The sequence below is a fragment of the Melospiza georgiana genome, chromosome 13, assembly GCF_028018845.1.
Source record: "Melospiza georgiana isolate bMelGeo1 chromosome 13, bMelGeo1.pri, whole genome shotgun sequence".
In the NCBI taxonomy this organism is placed as follows: Eukaryota; Metazoa; Chordata; class Aves; order Passeriformes; family Passerellidae; genus Melospiza; species Melospiza georgiana.
In genome coordinates, this window is record NC_080442.1 from 6814133 (window position 1) to 6831150 (window position 17018).

The 17018-nt window shown below is 38.5% G+C and overlaps 1 protein-coding gene across 8 annotated transcripts in view; it reads right to left on the minus strand.

Moving 5' to 3' along the window:
• RNF111 (ring finger protein 111) overlaps window positions 1-17018 on the minus strand; it is a 52547-nt gene that overhangs the window by 21695 nt on the left and 13834 nt on the right. For all 8 annotated transcript variants that reach the window (XM_058033428.1, XM_058033429.1, XM_058033436.1 and 5 more), the window contains 2 exons: window positions 10009-10904; window positions 1104-1230 (listed from right to left, as the gene is read on the minus strand). In XM_058033428.1, coding sequence (XP_057889411.1) covers window positions 1104-1230; window positions 10009-10885 — 1004 coding nt within the window. In that variant the 5' untranslated portion in view covers window positions 10886-10904. The remainder of the gene's footprint in view (window positions 1-1103; window positions 1231-10008; window positions 10905-17018) is intronic.

Genomic DNA, 17018 nt, shown 5'->3' on the forward strand with positions numbered 1-17018 from the left:
GAACAAACACAGCTTTTTGTGATACTTAAACTAAAATGCAATGTGGCTTGAGGAGATCCTAAGCCTGTAACCATATCTAAGGAAAGGGATGGGTTTATCTGTTTTATATCACACAGCACCCATTCTGTTCAGTTCAGCCATGCAAACCCCAACACTCAAGACAATGATTTTTGGAGTGCGTATCGTCTTTGAAGCACACAGTCTTTAATTAAGGGAAGAGTATTTTTACAGTCTTGTATTTACCATTGCACTCCCAAAAAACTTTGACTCTCCAGTATTTACATCAATCAAGTGGCTCTTATTTTCCAATTTGGAAAAACAATGTACTCAGACTTCAGAAATTCAGACGAGGAAAATGTGAAGAAAAGGGAATGACTTCACTGAAAACAAACAAAACCCACTGCACAAATCACCATGGAGCTACTGCTCTTTTGGCTGGAGCACTGCAGAAGGTGAGGGAAGAAAGTCTTAAGACTTGAAAAAATTAATTATATTACAGAAAACACATCTTATTGATGCTAGGAATATACAAAGCTGTTTATTTTTTACAAGTATCTAGTTTTAGGTAGGTTTGAATTTGAAGTTTTCATCAAGAAACTCCACTTTAATAGATTCTGTAAAATCTAAGAATATGGAACAAAACTTCCAGAGATTCTTGGAAGAACAGGAAAGCATATACAGCAGCAGCAGCTTCAAAAAAGTAGGCTGCTTTCCTGAGAAATGCTGAGCTAATCCCTAGATAGTCAACTCAGCCTACACAGGCTCTCTCTAGGATCTCACTGTGCAGCTTTGCTTCCCCCAAATCCTGCACATCAATCACACTAATACAGCCACCTCAGCTACTCCAGATTAGTTCAATTCTCAAGCCTTGGCAAAGCTGTGCTTTGGGTATTTTGTCCTTACTTTGTTTGCGGGCTTAGAATTGGGGCTTTTTGTTATTGATTGGGTTTTGTTTGGCTTGGTTTTTTTAATCAAAAATTCATACTGTGCATTCTGGTTAGAATTCCAGTGACATTACCTTATGGGCTTTTAATGGCACAAACATTGTGACAAAACTCAGAGACAAGCAAAACTTTATTAATGCAAAAAGATGCAAATCTCACCTGTAGTTTTCACCAACTGTGACAATCTCCACTTCACTGTCTGTTGAGGTAACATTTATTTCTTCATTAGCAGTGACTTGGGGAGTGGAGGATGCTTCGATCACCACAACATCTTCATCAATACTTCCTGATGAGGAAAAAGGAAGAAGAAAGTTTCCATACTTTATTTATATTTCATTCACCAACTGTCATTATAAGAGATTATTTTTCAGAGATTTAAAATATATGTAGGCAGAGAATTTCATGGTGTATGTCAAAAACCTTAGGTGCAAATACATGACCTAATTATTAAAGGGAGCAATTCTGCTCTAAATACTGAAGGAAAAAGAAGGAAGGAGACAGAAGACTGAATGTGGGGTAGGTATGCAAGCTTGCATGAGAAGCATTGAAAACAATTGCAGTGAATTTTATTATCTGTAACACCAATAAAATTCAGTAATTTAATATAAAGACAGAACAAACTTACAAGCCAGTAAAGTAGTAGTGGTTTGTTAGCATTAATAGCTTTTAAAAAAAATGTTTTTAGAGGTATCAGTCTCAAGGCTAAATATTGACAACCGAAGAAAAATGATCCACCAACTACTTAAAAAAATATTCTTTTGGTGTTTATAAACATCTTTGTATCTAGACTTTTTGTGGCATTCACAATCTGTACTAGACAGAGGAAGATAAAATTAAACTGAGAAGGATAAAAAACAGCAACTGAAACCCCACAAAAGAGACAAGTTTTCTTAGGAAACAACTTCCACCTCAGGAATAATGGTTACAGTTCCAGCCTAACAAGCAGACACATGAAATACTTCTCTAGAGCTGCAACACTGGCAGTGACAAGTCTGAGCCATCTACAAGACTTAAATTGAGCTATGGATTATTCACTGAGCACAAAAGAACTAAAAAAATGAGCTGTATAGCTTAGAAATCACTAACTATCATTTTGGTTTCTGCAAATTGCCTCCAGGAAGTGCTTGAAGAATTTGGTCTCATTCAAGTCAATACTTCCATCCTGTATGCACAGACTGTTCTCAGCTGCTTCACCCTATGAGAAAGATTATTCATTTTTATTTTATCAGTTTTTCTGCTTTGAAAACAACTCAAACTGCATTACCTGTTTTCCAAAGGCCTTTGTTTCTGACCATACTTATCTCAGAAATATTGCTGGCTGAAGTTGTAAAGAATGATGCCTCCAAATACTGATACTAACAAAACTCTGGCAATAGGAAGTAGCATGGAACAAAATCAGTTCTCACAACTTGCATGAAAAGTTTGGGGAAAACTAAAAATACTATGTGGTCTAAAAAACAAAACAACATTCCAAAACTGAAAATACCAAAAGGCCAGTTACTCAGAGTGGAAGGTAGCAGCTAAAGCCACCAGCACATTCAAAGGAATGCAAACATTGTGCCTATCAGCGCAAACAAGCAACAGCTTTCTTACACAGAACTATCTCAGTCACTAAACTTATCTGCTGTCAGACAAAACCACCAGCCAAGCAGCTGGGAAAAGGTCCCTGAGAAAAACCCCCAGCTCCTCCTTCCATCTCCCACAGCTGCACTTTTCTGAAATACAGTAATTTTGAGAGCACTCCTCAGAGTCCATGTGTCCTGAGGTTCAGTATTTATTGACATTTGGACAGGTACAAGAGTAGAAAGTTTTAGGCTTAAATATGATTTTGTTACTTCAGAAAACAAAGGAGTTCTCCTTGAGGACAGAATCATCTAGAATGTAGATCTACACTGAAATTCACCCAGTATGCACCCCTACTGAAATTCTGACACAAGCTCATGAAAACCAAAGGGAATTCTTAACTGACTATCTACACAATTCAGACACCTTTCTCAATGTTCAAAAGCTCATTTTATTCAACTGGGTTTTTTTAAGCACTCCTTTAGCTGAGAGGTGATTGTACCAACTACACAAATCAGACTGCAAAGAACATCCAGACTGGTACTGAATGAACAGGTTTTGTGACTTCCAAACTAACTAAATAAAATCTTTAGGAAAGCAGTCAAAGTTGCTCCAAGTAGGATACAGCACAGACATAGTTCAGAGACATGCAACTTCCTACTGTTCACGCCTCTAAAAACACCTTCCTAAGTCAAAAGCACAAACTGATAAAGTTTTCATCACATTAAATACTTTCCTATACAAGGAACCAATACTTTCTTCAAAATTAAGCAGAAAAACGACTATAAACTACATAAATATTTAATTGTTTTATACAGTCCACCATGATACAGTATAATTCACTTTTTTTTTAGCACATACCAGTCACTGGCCAGTCATCTGTCTGTAAAGAACTTCAAGCAAAATTTAAAACATGAATAGCTTACACATCAATGCATCCCCTGAGTGACTGAAGCTGTAAGAAGGCAGCTAAATCTGGATAATTACAGAGTTAACCACACCATTCCTGCAGCTCCTGAGGGTTATCTCGCTTCAAGAAGAGTCACTGCACTGCTGACAGCAAAACAGCTACACAGATGGAAGAGATGTATTCTGCACTACTTTCAGAATAATACCTATGGCTACAAAACAAACAGAAAATCATCCTCCTGCAGGCACACATTATTTCTTTGTCATCTTCTGAATCACAGAACACATCAAGAAAATTATACTCTAGTTATTTGTGAGTAAATTAACCTTCAGGCCACCACTGAAAGACTCAGTCTGCATTTCAAGTGAGCTTCTTAAAACAAAACTTCTCTTGAAAATCACAGCCAGGATTTTAATAGTTTCCACAGAAATTTGGGGTGGTTTCTTCCCTTCTCACATCTACAAATAGTATTTCATAGTGCACACAAGATACCAAATTTCAGTTTGCAAGTTTTGCATTTCCCATTCAGACCTTTCAATAGCCATTAGTAATTAATTTCTGCATGTGACTATTAATCAGAAATAATCGGTAACTTCTTCACATAAGTTTTTCTACTCTTTTAAAAGCCTTTTCTATGATGGAAACCTAATGCTCAGCTGGCCTAGGGGAAGGGATAAACTGCACATGCTTGAATCCAAATCTGAACATGTGTAAAACTGTAATCCTCTCTGAAAAATAAAAACACACTCTCATCCAGGCCGTACCTCACAAAACCAGTAAATTTGCTATAATAAAGTGCCTTTGTAAGCAGAATATAACTTTTATAATAAAATAAATATTATATTGGACTCTGAAGTTCAATACTTAGGCCAGTAAATGACATATTTTTCCCTAGAAAGTTGTAAGGTTACTTTACAGCAGAAATTGCTATGTGCCAGTGATAGACCAACTTGCTGCTTTAGAATCAAATACTTAAATAATCCAGAAGTTGTAAGCAAGAGACTAAGCTTTGCACAGTATAACATGTGTAATATATATAATTATACTACTATTTAAAAGACTATGGCATAACTCCAAGATTAATTAATCATCATCCCAAGGACCCCACCAAGGGCATAAGTAACACTGGAGTAATACCCAAATTTATGTTTGGCTGATGCCATTCTCAGAGGGTATTTTCACATCTGTTTTGCAATTAACACGGAATTTAACCAGTCTGAATATTACATGTAAGATAATAAAAGCATTTTTCAATACACAATTTCAAATGAGACAGTCTGATCAACTCTTAAGTGAAAGCAGAAGAGATTTAAAATCAGCAGTCAAGTTCCAGTGAGAGAGCTGCCTTATTCTGAGTTCCAGGCTTGCACTGGACCAGACCAAGAGCCCACTCAGGCACATGTTCTCTCTAACAGCTGCAGCAGGCAAAAACACTGTGCAGTCAGGGCAGAAAACTCAGGCTACAAATTTTAACTAAAGGCTCTCACACCACCCAGCATTCACAACAATGTCTCAGATGTCAGAGCACACTTTCTTGCCCAGTCATTGCTCAGCTGTCCATAAGTGTGTTGAACGTGGGACTGTGTGCCCCAATAGCCACTTATGCTCAGGAATTAGAGACAATGACTTGGACAGTAATTCAGCTTGAAATGAGTAAAATAATACCCTGCTATATTAGTCAGTACTGTCTCCTTTACCTCTGCAATGTCTTGAGCTAGGTATGGCTGGCAGCCCTGCCCTGAGCCTGACAGAGCACAACAACACCCCTGTATGAGCAGCCATCCTCTGGGACTGAGCGGGTCACGGATTTGTGCCTTTGCTCTCGTTCTCAGGCTCTGAAGGTCCTGTCACCCAAGCAGACACACCAAACACATTTGTCCTTTCCCTCCCTAGATGTCTGAAGATTCCTGGGCGCCAGGACAGTCACTCCCTACCCCTGGTGGCCTTGAAGGTCCTGCAGGAGGCCAGGGAGGTGCTGTTGATGAGCGTGGCACAGTGCAGGGGAGCTGAAGCACCCAGAGCGCTGGCACAAAATCCAGCAGCTACAAGCTCCAAGGGGAACCTGGACCAGAAATGCAACCCCCTCCTGTCACTGAGGCAAGGGACACCTCTGTCATCACCTGCTTCCTCTGAGGACTGTGTGAGTGACTCATGCTCTTTTATATGGTTTTTGAGTCTAGATTATGATTGTTAGGTTGATAAAGCAAACCACACGTTAAGATTTGACCTGCTCTGCAGAGGCTCCAGGTGATTAGAAATTTTAACTTGGTGGTAGTACAAATTTTGTACTATGCTACTTGCAGATTGTATTACATTGATTCTACTTAGAGAAATCCAGGGCCATTCTACTCATAAAATCCTGCTAAGAAAAGACTTAATTGTAACTAAGATTTAGTGCTGTCAACATTCTGGCAAGAACCTGCCTGTTCCCTTAGGGTTGTGTGATTACAGTTTTTTTGTACCTGAGACTTACTTGGAATAAACTTTCCAATAGCTGTGCATGATGGGAAAAATTTTCCAAAGCATACAAATTGCTTAGGAGTCTGCACCCTGGTGGAAAAGACAGTCAACCACAGTTTAGGGGATTTTGTCTAACTATGAGCCATGCTAACTGAAACCTGTACCGACTGTTCTTAACTTTGCACCAAAACCAGTCCTATGGGCAATGCCACAACAAGCCAATTCTACAAACAGCATCTTTTCAGCACAGAAAGCTGCAGCAGGGCTGAAGTGAATGCCACACTAACTTCTATTACTTGTAGCTATTTAAAGGCCCAATCCACAGATGGATACAGCAGCACTGATTAATGTCCACTGCTCACACAGCCAGGTGCTCCTTCCCTCACCACTCCTCAGTTCTTCTCCAGTAAGCAGCATGGTAAACAGGATACTTATACCCTTCCTTATCCACTAATGCTATTGAGATAAAAGGTTGGAATTATCAGCTGCATCAGTTGGTGAGAGAAAAGGACTGCATGCTGTAGTTTGTAGGAGGGATTAAGTAGCTGAAAAATAATCAACTTTAACAACAGGCAGCTCACTTCTACTTAATACCTGTTTATCTTAAACCTGTTAAAATAATCTCAGCATGAAGCAGTATTTGCTTAATGTTTTCACCAGCCTGTGGCTTGTAAAATATTGAATGTCTATATTCAATGTTTTTTTGGGAGACAGACAACAAATGTTAGAGAATTAAGATGACAGTAGTGAATAAACACTGTCTTATCATTCAAAGCAGCTTTGAACAAAATTTGGAGCAGCTTTTCATCAGCATTACATTCTAGGAAGAGAAAAACCTGTCTAGCATTAGTTGTTCAAAAATATAAAATAACACATCAGACCCTGAAGGAATGGTAAGGTATTAGGTGAACAATTTATGACAAAGCAAAACTCCACACACCTTGTTTTTTCTAACAACACTTTGCCCTTTTCCAGAATTCTGCTTTATTGCCAAATCAGAGTACATAAGGTTAAAAAATTGTTCCAATTTAAGCTTTTGCTAGATTTCCCTCCACAGACTGCCTCCAAAGGGCAGTTCCAATCCTTTAGATCCAAGATGAAAATTAAATTCTTGCAGAAGCAGAACATTTGCATTACAACACAGGAGATCCAACAAGAGCAAAAGTTGAATTTAGCCACCTTTCACAGGCAAAGGTGGATGAGGATTATTTCTGAGGGTGTGTACACAGGGTTAGACAAAAGGTTCTGGACTACCTAAACAAAACACAGAATCAGAATTCATGTCTCCCAGCAAAAATGCTACCTTCTGTCGTTTTAATTGCAATTGAAACCAAGTGATGAACACTGCAATTAGAACATCCACCCTGTAAGCACCTGCACTTCCAGCTGCAGGGATCATTACACTGCACCCAGCTGGGCCCATGCTGGCCTTGTGCCCCAGCTCCTGTCTCCCCTGAGCGAGCTGCAGCTGCCCACCCCAGATGCAATGAGAACAATGCCTTCCATGGCACACAGCTGGTACCACAAAACCACCCAGTCCCAGGTGTCAGGATGTACTGTGCACACTCTCACACTCCAAGGTTCACAAGTTTCACCAGAAGAATAGCTTAAGCCCTAATGGAACAGGAGGAAAAAGCCAATATAATGCTATTTGTTTTCTTGGTAAAGGTTTTGTTAAACAAACAACCCCTCTTCATATCTCCATTAATATGATTTTTCCAAAATAAGCCAAGTTAATTTTATTAATTTGAAGAACTTACTAAATACTTCTTAGGTTAAAAAGGTCTGTTACTTTAATTTCTTGCCACAATCAGAAAAAATTGTTTTCAATTTAACTTACTAGTGCTTTAAATGCACTGTATCTTTAGCTAAGCACCAACATTCAAAGCAAAGAAATATTTTCTGCAAAATCCTTAATACAAATTGCTATTCAGTAGGCTACAAGACTAATCACATCACTTTGAAGCCTGTTTTTAAAAAAAATCAGTTATTGCCACATCTTTTTAAACTGTATTTTCTTTTCCAATTATTATTCTCCTCCTTTCCTAAGTATGTCCTCTAGCACCTTTACATATATGCCCCAGGCCTCATATTCAAGCAGAAGTTATTTGTCCTTCAGCACACTGTAAATTCAGCAGATGTACAGAGCAAAGAAATTCTCCCTAACATTAACTAGCTCATGTACATTATTATCAATACAAGCCTTTCCTCATATAAAACTCCATCCTGCTTGCTCACTACACAGAGAAGTTGCATAGCTGTTTTCCAGCTGCCCCCATTTCTGTCCTAATTAACTCAATAACCAGAAATGCCTTATATAACAGCACAAAGCTACCAAAAATGTTAATCACATTTTTATCTAGCTAAAAATAGGACACTTTCACAGAGGATGTCTGCTCAACTTCTCATTATATCTGCAATGTAAACAAAATGCTCAAAAACCTTTCCATCAATCTATATTTCCACTGGAAAAACCCCCACAGTATTCACACACACTAAGCCAGAATCACTTTTCAGCTCCCTGCAAGTGCTGGTTCTGCAGTACAGGAATGAACAACAGGACACAATCTTTACAGCAGAACTTCTTTCAGTTACAGCTCATGTCAGTATTCTCATCTAAAATTACTGGTGCAGAACTAATCAGTTTTCTTCATTCATGACATGAAATAGACACTTTCATTAATTAAGAGTATAAAAATTAATCCATTGGACTTTTCCACATCTGTGTGGAAGGAGAGTTGTTACTGATCCTACATCATTTTAGTTACATAGAAATCTACCCCCTCTGAAAATGGTAAGAAAACACTAACTTGGAAACAAATGTGTTAACACAGTAGTTTCTCAAACTGGTTTTCATATAAATGTATGCATATTCCTATTATTTATTATTTACAAATCATATTCTTCAATATGGTTACACATGCACGCCAAACGTAACTTTTTTAGGCCTAATTAATTTCTATTCCCACAAATGTGCATTAAGATAATTAAGGCTGTGCAATAATTCTTCTGTTTCAGTTATACATGCCCACCCCTAGCACTGCAGAAGTAAAACTTCAGCATTACAGATTTTACTTGTATTTAAACATCACAGACATTATTTCCTACTGCAATGAGTAACAAGCAATAATCTAGACTTTACTACTCTGGTTCTGTTCAAGCAGAAATCCTGCCCTGAATGAATGAACATTCACACTTTGGTTTTTTTTAACCTATTCTTGTATTTTCAGCCACATTTTCTTAGAGGAATGATAAGCACAGCCTGAGATACAGTTTCACTTATTAAAGCATATTTGTCACTAGATAAAACACATGGTTGCACAGATTAACACCATGCTGTGTTCTATCTACTTCGCCACGCTCTCTAAAAAGCTGAACTAAAACAGAATGCACAACTACTTTCACTTGGCAAATTTAACACAAAAGGAAGTCCAAAAAAATCTGCCAATTAACAAAAACCCACAACAAACAAACAAACCAGGAAAAACACCCAAAACAAACCAAACTAAACAAAAACATTCCCCAAAAAGTCTTCCTCCAAGCACTCAAGGATTCAGATACTGTGCAAGACATTGTAGAAAAATAATTGTGTAAACCACCTGCCTTGCAATGACTTTATCTGGGCAAAACATTTGGTATAGATAGAATACTTTTCTCTCATTATCAAATACTAAAGCTACCTTCAACTGACTCGTATTTCAGCTCCTATAACAATAGACTTTTTCTTTATATTTTTCTAAATTTTCACGAACAGTTAAATATCAGCATATATTTCTACATTCTGAAAATAGAATTATTACCATAATCAGTTCAAAGCTAAATTTTTAACACAATTCAACAGCAAAAACAATAAAAATGGATCAACTCAGCAGCATGTGATTAATCAGACTGAGCAACTTCCATTATGTGCTGTAGAAGCCATTAACTTTTACATTCAAGATTTTAGATTTGAATGTACTGAGATCTGAATGTACTTCTCCCATCAAAAATTTATGTTGCAATGTTCACAGTACTTGCAGTAAGTCTATCTGTAGTATTAACCTCAAAAACTGCTCTAAAGGACTTATACAAAAGCCTATTATACACAATGAAAGGTAACTAATACAAAATACCTCAGGAATTGCGTTTTACCTGAAGGAACAGCTGTGCTATTCTGGTGGTTTTCACCAGATGACACAAACAAGTCCTCCTCCCCTTCAGTAGATGAACTGGAAGAAGATTCAGTACTGAGATCATTCTCACTGGAGCTGCTGGAACTGGGAAGTAAAGCATACTTTCTTCGAGCCAACACTTCCCGCTTTTTCCTCTGCATTAAAATTCGTTCTTTTTGGTTCTGTGTCCGCTGTGATGAACTTGTTTTCACAGCTCTCTTCCTATATGGAAGTCTTCTTAAAGAACTGTTGTGAAAACAGGGCCTTTTCATCAATAACCCAGGTACAGAGTCTGCCTCAGTCCGAGGCCACTTTTGTGACCTTGCACTGTGAGTTCTGCTCGGAGTATTCAGCACTGCCTGAGGGTGTCTCACAGGAGCATCTTTTTCCTCATCAGATGTTACCGTGTCAGAGTCCCCAAAATGCAAGCTAGATGAAGGCGATGAGATACAGTCACTAAAAGAAGAATCATTGTCTTCACTCTGTGTTTCTAGATGCTGTCTCAATCCTAAGATTCCTTTGTTTTCTTTATCAGGACAGTTCTGAGTGTATGAAGGACCAGCCTGCTGGCTCTTGCGTTTTTTTCGCACCACAATACCTTTCTCTTGGTCTGTATGGTTGCCATTCATGTCCTTTTGCTTTTGAGAATCACCACACAAGTGAGAGAACTCATTCCCTACTTTACTGGCAATCATCTCAACTTCTGCAGTGAAGCTTTTGGCCTCCCCAATAGGCTCAGGGTTCAAGAGGATCCCCTTCAGACTCTCCTGTCTCTTTGGTGCATCAGAAGGAACTTCACTCTTCATATCCGCTTTTAGGGTATAAACTATATTACATTCAGGAGTCCATTTAGACATGGAAAGATTTAAGAAAGGCCTAGAAAACAAAACAGATAAGCATCAGGAAAAGAAGCAGTTGATTTTTTTCAAAAGCAAAGCTGAAATAAGAGAAAACCCATTTACTGCTAGTACTAATCCCCCAGTAGGAATGGCAAAACAACAGTAACCAAAATACAACTGTTTCAAAATAATAAAAATACTCCTTGACAATGTAATTTTTCATTAAAAGAGAGTTCTTTAATTTAAGTTCTTATGGCCAGTGAAAACATTATCACTGTCACAGAGCAAATACTTGTCTATGTCACCTGCAAACCAATGATGTCTACCTTACTAATACTTAAGCACGGCAGTTACAGGCTACTGATTACAGAAGTTACTGAGTTTTGGCTAAATAGCTCCCATAGCCATCAGCTAAAATGCCTGCTTATTAAATAAGGCCTGTGTCTTCCCCTACAGCAGAACACAGGGACAGTAAATAGCTCAATACAATACATGGGCTGTATGGTGTCAGTTGAGCTATAAAAGTCAGTTACTTGAATTCATTGCTCTTTTCTGACCTGAAAAGGAATGAAACATGAGAGATTTTGAACTGTTATTATTTTGGGGCAAAGTAAAAATCCATTTATTGCTTTGAGTCTCTTTTAAAAACCACCACACATTAGCAGTACAATGTACAAAGCTATTTGCAGTCCATGTACTTTTGACTCTCACCCTATGACAAAAAATGAGTATATCATAGTATGTGTTCCCTTAGCAGTCACTATTGGGCAGCTTCCCCTCCCTGCAAAATATAAAGCTGCCGATGTATAACATGAGCCTCAAAGAAGCACTTTTGTACTGGAAGACACAGACAACACTAACCTCACTAATGGATCCATGTTCAATCTGCTTCATCTGCCATCTCTGCCTTTGGTTTCAATTCCCAAAGGGAATAATGAAACAATTTGGTTCCCACTGTGATAACTACTGGAACTCCTTTCTGTAACTAATATCAGGGGGTTTTATGCCTCAGCTGAATAAGCTACAACAGATACTTTACAGCTTACAGCAAGTTGTGCTGAGCTACCAAAAAGCTGCTGAAGAAAACGTGCAACAATGCCCAAAGTGGAATAAGGCTGCCTAAGCAGCACAGCTGGGAATATGCATGAAGCCACAAAAAACACCTGAGCTATTCTAGAAACAGCAGCAACAGCCATCCAGAGCCACCCTGACAGGTCGGTCTGCACGAACCTCACAAAGTTCCACATGGCCAAGTGCAAGTTCTGCACCTGGGCTGGGGAAATCAAAGCACAAACACAGGCTGGGCAGAGAGAGGGAGAGCAGCTCTGGGGAGAACTTCAGAGGGTGTTACTGGGTGAGAAACATTACATGACCTGACACTGTGCTTGCAGTGGCTCAAAACAGTGTGGCCAGCAGGAGGGGACGGTCCCTCTATTCCACCTGGACTAACATGTCCAGCTCTGTAGCTCCCAGCATAAGGACATGGAGCTGCTGGAACAAGACCACAGGAGGGCCATGAAGATGCTCCCAGGGGTGGAGAATCTGTCCTATGAAGACAGACAGAGAAGTGGGGTTGCTCAATCTGGAGAAGAAAAGGCTCCAAGGATACATTACAGCACCTTCCAGTATCTAAAGGGGTTCCAACAGAGCTTGAGAGGGACTTCTGACAAAAGCATGTAATGACAAGACAAGGGGGAATGGCTTCAAATCAAAGGAGGGCAAGTTTAGATTAGAGACAAGGAAGAAATTCTTCCCTGTGACAGTGGTGAGACACTGGAACAGGCTGCCCAGAGAAGCTGTGGATGCCTCCTGGAAGAGCTCATGGAAAAGCTGGGCTTTAAGCAATGTGGTCTTGTGGAAGGTGTCCCTGTCCATGGCAGGGAATTTGGCAGTAGATGACTTTCAAGGTTTCTTCCAACCCACGCCATTCCATGATGGTTCTATGATCTGTGGCAGGTTAAGCAGCCCTGCCTACTCAGGTCCATAATCCTCTGCCTGAATCTCCAAATTCTCCAAAATGCTAATGCATCCTTACATGCAGAGCTAATATTTAACACATATTTATTTCCTCACAGAACATATCAATACAAAACTGAGACTACAAAACAGATTTAAATAAGATTTTTTTAGACTGTTTCACAAGCTGATGCTTTCAGGAGCAGCTGTGAGCTAGCTGCTCCTAACAGACCCTAAAGAATTACTTATTTCAGTTTGGAATGGGTATAAACTGATGCATCATCCCTGTGTCCTCTTCATAGCCATAAGCAACTACTATACTCCATGTGATGTTATCTGGGATAAAAACTTTGCAAAAGGCATCAATGCTGCACAACTAACATCTACAGAAGCTGTAAGTTGACAGGATCCTTCTGGAGATCAAGAACCTTTTAGATCCTAGAACCCCAGCTGAAAAGCCCCATTTGAATGCTCTCACTGGAAAGCCTACAAGCATTTATAACAACTACTGTTAAATATGAGGCCTATATCCTCTGATAACAAAGGGTTGCTGTTCTCTATAGGAATTACAGCAGATAGGCTTGTCTCACATGCAAGCCAAAAGCTAAATTCAAGTTGGAATTGTCAGTATAGACAAGGGGCTCTTACTTCATCAAAGCACTACTCTTTTATAGCAGTAAGTTTTAGTGCAATGCACTATATAAGGCTACCTTTTTCTTTAGGGCTGAAAAAAAGAAGAAGTAGCAAAACTGGAAAAAATTAGAAGTACAAAAAGCCGACGTAGGAAACAAAGCCTATCAAAGCTGTGGAGTTCTGCTGTCTGCCCTTCCCAGCTCCAGCTCTTACAGTCCTCACCATTCTCATCCATACCATCCCTCTTTGGAAAATAAGGACCAAGACTTCCATTTTATCCAGTTTCCAGCAAGAACAGGAATGCAGCATTCAGACCTTCCAGAAGCACACAGAACAAGCAGTACACAGTCCTTCTTCTCATCCTCCCAAGGTCACCTTTTAGCTCTGTTATTTATGCACCACTGTTTTACAGAAATGTAACAGTGTAGTCAGTATTCACCCCAGTCCAAAGGCAACGCAGACCCTCCCACAATAACCCTGTATATTTTTTCACAAGTATTTTTAGAAAATCCAGAAAATATTTCAATTTGGGGGGATTTTTTTTTATTTAGAAAGCTTATTGTCTTTGAACACAGTCATAACTTGCCAGCATATACTACATGGCCAGCCTATACATAACTGTTTCCTCTCCTTTCAACATGAAAACTTCAGAATCAAAGAGAATTGACCACTCAATTTTTTATAAGAAATTAAAATCTGAACATTTTCTCATTATGTGAGCACAACCAAGGGCTGATTTACAAAGGATTCTGTTCTGTTCACTGGAGTGCTACCCCCCTTTTTATTTTTAAACTCAAGTGGAGGAATCTCCATCAGTATGAAAATTCTGCATGCTGAATGTGATTATCCCTGCATAAGCTCTGTTTACTTTAGTGCAGAAGCCGCTGTGCTGAAATACAGATTTACCTATTTAAGTTACCACAAAAAAATTAGTGCAATGATATTTACACTTTGAGAAACCTCAAACTGCTGTAAGATGATGAAAACCTGAAATTATCACAGTGAAACCAAGTGCATCTGAAACATTATTTACTGGATTTGTTTTATTCCAACAGGGAGCCTACATACAGTAGCCAGTTATCATCGATTCAAACATTTTGTATATTTTTACTCTTACAACCATGGAAATTCAACCAAGCAATCAAGAGCTCTCTATTTTTGCTAATCAGTAGAGACTGAAGGGCTGCTTACTCACAGGAGAGCTGCTGCCTTCAACTACAAACTTAGACAACAAATAATCCATTTCTTCACTATTTAGAAATGCTATTACAAACTTTCAAACAAAAAATTTGACCAAAAAAGACAAATTCTGGACTAGATTTCAGTCCATTTAAAGTATCTTCAGTGGTTAGACATAAATGTCCATTTTTCTTCTGCACAGAAGACAAAATTTAAGAGGGACTACAAAAATAATATGCAAATAATTAAGTCATTAGAATGAGATCATCTGCTGTTAAAACATTTAGAAGTTCTTACAATATATCTTTCTAATTAAAAGTAGCCCTCAGAAGCTTTTTCAAAAAGCAGCAAGATTAAGTAAGTTCAATCAGCATTAGTGTTCCTCCTTCCTAATCAAAACATCTGCCTATTGACTTAGTCCCCCATGTTTCCTCTCAAAGTTTTGATTTACTATCCTCTTTTAAGCCATTATGACTCAATGAAGAGCTGTTAAGACAGCTACCTGAAAGCTATAAATAGTTATTCTAAGTTCCCCTCTCAGGTGCATGACTGTTTAGAATTATGAAGTGCACATGACTTTTATCCATTCTTTTCACCACTTAAAACCATTGATATTAATCATTCCAAGACATACAGCCATGCAAGGAAATTCATGCAAACTGGGAAATCCCTTGAAATAGCTAAGTCAAAAAACAAGGTTAAAGAGATCTTTACAGCAAGTTTATGATCACATATCAAAGCAAAACACATTTGAGTTATAAGATGGAGCAAAGGATTTGGTCATTAATTATTAATTTCTTTATAAGCAAACAAAAATTACATACCATTACAGTACTATAAAACAGTAAAATGCTTCATTACACAACATATAACTCAGTTTTTTGGTATAAATTTCACTGATGAATACATGTGACCTAATAGATCATTACCCTGAAAATGCATTTTCAGCCACATTCTGAATACAGTAAACTCCCTTCACCACCTAGAAAAAAAATCTTGCATTTGTTGTCCCTTTATTTAGCTCTAACTTGTTTTCTTCACATATGGTCACTGAACTCCCAACTAACTTTCTAAATTAATCCCCTTCCCTGATATGCAGCTTGGATCAGATTTTACTTTTACCATTATTTTTATTCTGACAAGCTACTACTTGTACTGTTAAATTCATGAGAAAACCTTTCTTTCCTCTCATTAAAAAGATGTATTCTTATTCTTTTAGCAAGGCTTTTCCATTATATATATCAAGAAACAGGAAAATGAAAAAGGTTATAAAATTCATACAAGGCCTTCAGCAAAGTGAGAAACCTTAAGCACTGTTACTTTCCAATCTCAGGCAGGCAGCCAAGCAAGGCTGATTCCTGCATGGCCCTGGCACACTGGAGGCTGACGCTTCAGGGGTTGGACCCCCAACTCAATTCCATGGAGATTGAACCTCAGTGCTATCATGTCCTGCTGCTCTAACAAAATAAGAACTCACTGAGCAGATCACAAAAAAATGCCACTCATTTTCCTAAAAGAAGCAGTTCTGTCTTCATTTCATTTCTATCATGCAGGGACAACCTGTGTGCCTGTCCAATGCAGAGTAAGTGACAAGGAGCAAAACATCTGATATTCACTTCCACTAGAAGGAAAACAAGGGCAATCAGATTTCAAAATTTTATTGCATTCTTCGTCACTTTTTATCACTTCATTAGAAAAACAATGCTCCTCTAAAGCTTGTTTAACTACTAAATTTTAGCATCCTACATACTGGTTGTCTCATCTTTGACAGAAAATAAAGCAACAGATAAGTTAAAGACCTATGCATTTTATAAAACAGTAACAATCAGAAAGTAATCTGAAATTCCATAGTGTTTGCATTGATACTATGTAGCTTTATTCACAGGACAATATGAAATACTATTGCAAACCATTCTCAATTTCCTTTCTGTGTTTTAATGCAGACATAGTGATGACTTCATTTTTAAATGACAAAATTACTGGAGAATTCTCTGAGCAGAATACTTATGTTCTGCCTTACAGAAAGGTACAGTAATTCAGAACAACAAACATGGTATAGTTACTGCATGTTCTGGAAACAAGTTCTTGCTTACAGGCTCCCAGAGCCAGCCCACTACACTCAGCCCAGACAGAAGGGTTTGCCTGTGCTCTGCAGAGGTGCTGCAGCTCCATGAGGCACAGCAATGCAGGGAGCCTTATCCACTTCTTGCAGGCAATTCTAGGAACCATCACTGCCTCGGAAAGTCTGCTCTTGAAGTGAAACAATGTTATTCCAAGTACAGTGCTACCCTTATTAACCTTCACAAAGTCAGCTCAAAGTCAGACCCCAGTAACTGTGCCATCAAGTACTGTAATGAACAATATCCAACCTCTGGACCAGCAA